The sequence below is a fragment of the Lactuca serriola genome, chromosome 7 (genome assembly GCF_051521515.1).
Source record: "Lactuca serriola cultivar US96UC23 chromosome 7, Lser_US96UC23_V15, whole genome shotgun sequence".
NCBI lineage: Eukaryota > Viridiplantae > Streptophyta > Magnoliopsida > Asterales > Asteraceae > Lactuca > Lactuca serriola.
The window spans coordinates 165,925,344-165,933,325 of NC_136414.1; the positions used below are offsets into that span (position 1 = coordinate 165,925,344).

Below are 7,982 nucleotides of genomic sequence, written 5' to 3' on the forward strand. Positions count from 1 at the left end.
TAGCCTCACATGGGTAAACTCTGATGTCATTCCTCTCACCCTAGGTCTCTTTTCTTTCTCCAATCGTACAAAACGCATATACATACTCCCCCAAAATTCTTTATGCTAGGTTTTGGTTCCTTTAACAACAATCTGATGCAGGTTCAAGAAAAATGGAGGGGTGGAATATCGTTCACGCTGTGTCGGGAAGAAATAGACATCACATGACTGAAATTTCCAATTTGGCAGTAAAGGCCCTTCAAGTTCCATATAAGCACACATTAAACCCTAACTCTAGTTTCTAAACAAATGAAGTTTCTAAAATGCATCATTAGTCTCTGCCACTTCACTATTCCTTAATTAAGGTCATTGCAAATATATTATTATTATTATTATTATTATTATTATTATTATTTAAGTACTTAATTTCTTGACTATTAGATAACAATCTTCTCAATATATTTATAAATTAGAATCCTAACGATTCTCCAATTTTATATATTCAATCTTAGAAATAAATAAATGAAAAAAGATGTTACACATTTGTTATTTTTAACAAAAACAATATTACAATTTATACCTGCCATATTAGCATGTCCTGAAACTTCTTTTGAAAATCTTTTGTCATTTAGAAGAGACATGACTTTAAAGTATTGTCTACTTGTTAAAAAAATGTTTGTCTATCTTATCAAAAGTACAAAAGAGATATTACATGTATCACTTACATTAGAAGTAGTTCCAGACACATAAGAAGTCTTATTAAACTCAACCCTTGGTTTATAGTCCTTAGGATATCCAATGAGTTTATAACACTTTTTTATTCTGTGGCCTTTTAGACCGTAGTTTTTATAATCAAGACCATAATTTTTAGTTTTAAACTTTCTAACATCATTAAGTTTACCAAAAAAGGCAGAGGAGTGATTACTATTAGTTCAAATAGAAATAGAACCATGTTTCTGGTTAGAATCTTCCCTTGACACAACAGAGAAATCAGTTTTAACATTAGGAACAGGCTCCATAATCGAAATCTGACTATTAACTTGATTATAAGAATCATATAAGGCAATCAAGAATTGCATTAATTTCATTAGTTTAGAATGATTGTTAGACTGACATACATGACCAAACTCACAAAACATTCCAAATGTCAAGATCAAACTCAGAACATACATGACCAACATATATTGAATCGGTCAAGGAATTAAGAATCCAAGAACATACAATGGCCTTTACCATTCACTTTGCTCTCAAATCAACAAACTCCTAATCTAAGAACAAGATAATAAAGATTGAAGAAGAAACCCTAAGAACAGTACAGAGAGAACGAGAGAAGATAATAAGGTGAGTATAAAATTGATCTCTGAAAATGAAAAATTACACACACATCTTCAATATATACTCCGAGTAGAAAGATGGATCAAATTCAGGTAACATCCACCCGAATCGGTAGGATCCACGTGTTTATCAATCACAACGACTTTAAAATTAGAAGTTGCAGTCCAAATGCTCAACAACCTTGACACTTCTAATCCTTCCTACACAATTCTTACAAAACAGGTTTCCAAATATATATACGATATACCCTAACATAAATAATAAATATTAATAAATGATACAAGAAAAAAGGATATGCTATTCAATGATAAGTTTGTGAACACTTGTTATTCTAAAAAATTCATTATATAAAAATGTGTGCCGAGTGTTTTTAATTTTAAATGCAACAACAAATGGTTGTTTAACTAAAAATTAGAGAAATTTCTAAAAATTTATTGCATCACGAGATAAATTAAGATATCCAAATTTCATTGTGTATACCAAAATAAATATGGAGAGAGATTCCTACTTTGGTGGATGTGATTTGAAGTACGCACAAATCTAGAAAAAATAATATGGAAATATATATGGTTGAATACGAAGGCCATTGCTTTTCAAACTTAATTTACTAAAAAAATTGTATACTAAGTTTTTTTAAAGATTAAGTCCATTAAGTTAAAAAAAACATTATCTAAACATTTTTGGTAACCGTGCCTAGTGTATGTATAATAAAATTATACGGAAGGTGGAGCAGGAAAAAAAACAACGTTCGAACCTTTAAAAACACAATGAATTTCGGTCATGAGTAATATGTCTGTAATTTGTTGTGAAATACCAACAAATTTGTGACCGATTTGACTACGTTGGATAACATAGGCTATTTCCAACAAAATACTCGGTCTCTAACTTATTCATTACTTTAGTAAGGAGGGATTACCTACAATGAATGTTTTAAAATCCGAGTTTTTAGTTGACCTGGTGTGATGATCGGTTCACGGGTCAACCGGTTCAACCGGTTGAACCGTTGGGTCAACCCGGTTTATGATCTTTTTTATTTTCATATATTTTTACTTTCCTGCATACTACATAGACATATGATACCAATAATTTGATGTCAACTAAGTTTAATCTAAACACAACAAACAACCACATAGAGTATTAATATCATGTTATAAATCAATCCAAACACAACAAACAACCATATAGAGTATAAATAACAAAAGAAAACATAGTTGTAGACAAATCCAAACACATTACGACCAAACCAAATCATGGATCTTGAGAAATTGGAGTATTATAAGCATCAATCTCGCGGTCACTTAGTAACTGAAATTCACTATCAACTTCATCATCAACATGGTTACCTTGTGATTTAGAAGTCAGTTCATGCTCTTGCTCATCAAGCATATTTTCCAAATCATCATAATTAAGTTCTCCTTCCCGCTCTTCTTTAACCACCCAAAATCCTGCTTATCAATATTTTTATAGTCAACAGGATCGTAAGACCTCATATCAACCTTCAATCTACAAAAGCATTCACAAAAAATTTCAAATATAACTTGGTCATTTTATGGCATAGTATATCTTAGCAAGATACCATACCTATTTTGTAAACGCAAGTTGTAATGAACAAATACAAGATCATTTAGCCTTTGATGTTCCAATCTATTCCTCCATTTTGTGTGAATCCTTTCAAATACACTCCATTTACGTTCGCAATCGAAAGAAGATACCGTTTGACTTAATATTCTATTAGCAAACTTTTGCAAAACCGGAATATCTCTGCCAAATAACTTCCACCACTCATCTAAAAAAGATATAGTTAACAAAAAAATATATTAGAAAATACAATATTGTATATATAATAATAACAAAATAAATTTAAATCATACCTGGACGAGTAAGATTATGAGAAGCAACGACATTGGATCTACCAAAGGTACCTTCAGCATCACAAAACCTGCCTAAATTCAATGTAATATTTAAAACGTCATTACCTTTAAAAGTCTTCTCAACCATTTCAAGAACGCCTTGGAACACCTCATTCTTCTTAAAAAGATTTGCATGATCATATTGAAAAACGGGATTCAACCAATAAGTCGCACAATAAATACTTTTTCTTAACATCCTATCCCAACGACTATCAATTATGTTAGTATAAGGCCTATATAATTCCTTCTTCTTCTTAAACAATTCCTTAATCCCTCTTCTTGCCCAACGAATTCCCTCGTAAACATAACCAATTGCAGGTTTTTCATCCGAATCACACAACCGCAAAAGCTTTAACAAAGGAGTCATTACTTTCACTGTAATCAAATAATTCTTCCAAAAGATTTCATTCAAGACAATTTGTTTACATTCAACCGCATTTCCCACTTTCAACATCTTCTTAAACTCATTAGATATGACCATTACTTGTAAATCTTCCTTATGGTTATATAAGCTTTGAAATGCAATGAACACGGTACCAAACCGAGTAGCACCTGGACGGATAATTTCTTTCCAACCGGGTCTTTTTCTTAACCAATTCAAGGGCCACTTATGATTATAAACAAAAACAGTAACCCTCGATGCAAGATTGACCAAACTTTTCACATAACCAATTCTGAAAGATCCTTTAATACAAGATTAAGACAATAAGTTACACATGGAGACCAAGTAATAGAAGGATTTCTTTCACATAACTTAGTACCAGCAAGCTAGTAATTAGCAGCATTATCGGTTACCATTTGCACCACATTTTTTTCTCCTACCATTTCAACAATCTCAACAAACAAATTACACAAATTTGTAGCATTTCTCTCTATATCAGATGCATCAATAGATTTAAGAAATGATATCCCTTTCGGACAATAAACCAAGAAATTAATCAAATGTCGTTGTGAAACATCCCTCCACCCATCACTCATAATTGTGCAACCAGTATCAACCCATTGACTTCTTAACGAATCAATTATCAATGAAACTGACTTTTTTTGCATCTGTCAATAAATTAACCCTCAGAGAATGATAAATAGGTTCTTTGTACCCATAACCAATACTTGCTATTTTATCTACCATAAGTTGAAAAAAAAGGAGAGTTGCAAGCATTCATAGGTATACATGCATCATAAAACCACATAGCAATAGCTAAATCCACATCATGTATTTTTGCCTTACTTTGCATTGTAGATTTGATAGTGGGTTGGGAAGGATCATTTATACCATTCGTAAAAAATGGATGCAAGTTCGAAGTAGATTTCCTTTTTCCCTTTTTCACAGTTGACATTTCTGCTTCCTCCATCTCTTCATCATCATCCAAGATAGTAGCACTAGTGGTACGTTTTTCGTTTTCTTTTTGGGAAGTCTCTTTCAATTTCCCTTGTATAGTAAACCGCAATTCTGGACTAACTTTTGGGCATGCTACTACCTCACCTTTAATACCAGCAAGATATTTCTTAACCCTGTATATTCCACCACCACCTATAACGTTTTGACAAAAATTACATATCCATGCCTTTTTCCTTTTCTCATCAATGACTTGAGTAACATGTTCCCATGCTATATCCGTCTTTGTTCGTCCATTTGATTGAACCGAAGAATGGGATTGAGCTTGAGATTGTACTTGCAATGGTTCTTCTTCCCTTGATTCCATATTTAACTGCACTGAAAAGTAATATTATAATCAATAAACATATTTCAATTGTATCCTAATTACATAATCTACACAATCAAAACCTTGAAACAATGATCAATTAACAATAAATGAACTCTAATATGGAACAAGATGCTCAGAAAGTTTAGAAATATTTGTTGGTGTTTTCCAACCCATAAAAATGGGACCTTGGTGCACCTAGTAGGGACTGGAGACCTTTAACTTAGAATTAGACAAAAAAAAAAGCCTACACCACCATACTAACCAGTCAACTTCTTTTCTTTTTGTTCAATTAATCTACAGTTAAAACCATAATGCTACAAAAACCCCATACTAAATCTCAGCAAATATCAAGATTGGTTGTGCCAAAAGATAAAGTCAACAATACATGTTGGGTTTAAAGATTCTAAATTAGCATATATTGTTTTAGCTTTTTGTCTTTTAACATGGTCTATATTTAACATAGCTATAAGATCTATACACTCAAAAGTCAAGCTTACTAACATTAGTTATGCTCAGAAAGAGAAGCAACAGAAACCTAATCGATCACAAACTTGTAATTCCAAACAAAGATATACTTCGGAAATTGCAAATCATTAACTAGATAGACTCAAAATTGGATGATTGGAGTCAATGGATTAGTAATAGAGAGGGAATGAAATCGTCTGGAGAAGAACGGAAACTCACCTGGAGAAGAACGAAATCGTTGGGGTCGCTACTTCAGTCACTCCTGATGTCGCTCCTTCAGTCGCTGCTTTCTTTCTTTCTTCAGGTCGCTATTCTTTCCAAAGGAGACGAGTTTGTTTTGCCTGGAGAAAGCCGATCTTACTTAATTTGACATACCCTAATAAACGGGCGAATCTGGTTTTGTGGCGGTTCGACATACCCGGTTCAACCGCGGTTTAGTGTAAACCCAACCGGTTCGATCCGGTCGTATTTTTACAAAAACCCGCTCTAATTTGACCTGTCTTTTATCTCGGGTCACGGTCCAACGGGTTGAACCGGCCAGGTCGACCCGGGTTTTAAAACATTGCATATATGCACATTTTTAAAATAAAAGTTTTCGTTTTTGAATTTTTTTTTTCTTCAAAAGTGATTAAAAATAAACGATTAAGGCCCTAAAAACTATGTTTTTGAACAAAAAAATCACAAAAAATAAGTTATGAGGTTTCAAAGAATCTTTGTGTTCTCAAATGACTTAAAATTTCTTTATCTCTCTCTCTCTAAATATATATATATATATATATATATATATATAACACTCGGTTCCAACTATGAAATTATTTTCGATTGTGTATGGTATTCTTCTTTGAAGGTCACGACGTGGTGAAGCTCAACATGACGTAGCGATGAGTTTTGGGCAGCATGGTTTGATGAACCACCACGACGTGGTGATTGTGCCACGACGTGGTGGTGGCTGTTGGGGAAAACCCTAATGTTTAAGGGTCGAGCCATATTTAAACATCCTTAACCCTCCTAGCCTCCTTCCCATCAGCCTCCATCTCTCTAAATAGTCCCCTGCAAACCCTAGAGCCCTTGTGTGAGTTTTAACCTTAAAGTTTGTGTATGTGGTGCTTGTAAAGGAAGAAGATGGTGGAAGATCTCATTGGGAGTCCAAAGAAAAGAAGATCCAAAAGTTTACCTTCTTCTAGCATCTCAAGGAGGTATAAAGCCTTCATCTTGTCGAGTCAATGGATAGATCTATGGATTTTGCACCTTTTTATCTATGTCTTGTTGCCTTGGGTGGTTGAACTTCATAAAGCTTGCAACTTTATGAGTCTTCGGGTCATTTGGAGCATTTGGCTCTTTGGATCTAGACTAGAATTGAGTTTTGAGGCCATGCATGGAATCTTGGCCTTTTTTCACTATTTTGATCTAAACATCCTTAACCCTCCTAGCCTCCCTCCCATCAGCCTCCATCTCTCCAAATAGTCTCCTGCAAACCCTAGAGCCCTTGTGTGAGTTTTAACCTTAAAGTGTGTGTATGTGGTGCTTGTGAAGGAAGAAGGTGGTGGAAGATCTCATTGGGAGTCCAAAGCAAAGAAGATCCAAGAGTTTACCTTCCTCTATCATCTCAAGGAGGTATAAAGCCTTCATCTTGTCGAGTCAATGGACAGATCTATGGATTTTGCACCTTTTTATCTATGTCTTGTTGCCTTGGGTAGTTGAACTTCATAAATCTTGCAACTTTAGGAGTCTTCGGGTCATTTGGAGCATTTGGCTCTTTGGATCTAGACTAGAATTGAGTTTTGAGGCCATGCAAGGAATCTTGGCCTTTTTCCGTATTTTGATCTAAAAAGAGATTAAGACATGTATTAGGCATGCATGTCTAAAAAGCATCAATTATTAGGGTGTGTTTGGTGTTAGAGACCCTTTTGAAGCTTTTTTTCAAGTAACCTTATGGATTGGATGATTATTGCTTAAGTCATAAAGTATTTTGGATCTCAAAGTTAAGATCTATGCATTTTGGAGGGTTATATTGGATAAAGTTGGAAAGTTTATCCATCTAGACCCTATTTTAGACCAGATCTGAGTTGTAGGCCCTTTGGAATAGAAGAAAAGTGGTTGAATGCATTAAGCTGCTAAAAACCATGTTACCATGACGTGTCGATGCCACCACGACATGGTGATAGGGCTGCCCACGACTGTTTTGTCGTATTTGACACCACGGCATGGTACAAGGGTACCGGGACATGGCGGTCAGGTGAGTTGAGTTTTCTCAACCTTTCTGACCATTTGACTAAGTTTGAACCTAAGGGTATTTAGGGTATTTTTGGAAATTTGATTGAGATTGGTCATTTGGTATGAATAGGTGACGGCTAGAGCTGAGATTCGAAGTCATGACCTCATCAACTTTTGTCCAGTTTGCGAGGTGAGGTTTCTTCACTGTACTTTCGGGTTGAAGGCGCCAAGGCTAGCCCTTTGGATTTGATATCCTATTAGGTGATAGTATGTTATCGTGTCGTAGTGATCAGTTAGATCGGTATCATGGTATATAGGATGATGCTATGATTAGTGATCTGTAGATCTACTTAATTGTCTGTAGATTATCTAT

At 34.5% G+C, this 7,982-nt stretch overlaps 2 protein-coding genes across 2 annotated transcripts; both read right to left on the reverse strand.

Moving 5' to 3' along the window:
• Window positions 1-2,562: 2,562 nt before the first annotated feature.
• LOC145064517 (uncharacterized) lies at window positions 2,563-3,705 on the reverse strand. The gene is made up of 4 exons (XM_079011954.1): window positions 3,186-3,705; window positions 3,027-3,100; window positions 2,811-2,817; window positions 2,563-2,759 (listed from the first exon to the last, which is right to left on the reverse strand). Exons 1-4 carry the CDS (start codon window positions 3,703-3,705, stop codon window positions 2,563-2,565), a joined length of 798 nt encoding a protein of 265 aa, XP_078868080.1.
• Window positions 3,706-3,992: 287 nt separating this feature from the next.
• On the reverse strand, window positions 3,993-4,927 carry LOC145064518 (uncharacterized). The gene is made up of 2 exons (XM_079011955.1): window positions 4,448-4,927; window positions 3,993-4,274 (listed from the first exon to the last, which is right to left on the reverse strand). The coding sequence occupies exons 1-2, from the start codon at window positions 4,925-4,927 to the stop codon at window positions 3,993-3,995; spliced, it is 762 nt and encodes a 253-aa protein (XP_078868081.1).
• Between the last annotated feature and the right edge of the window lie 3,055 nt (window positions 4,928-7,982).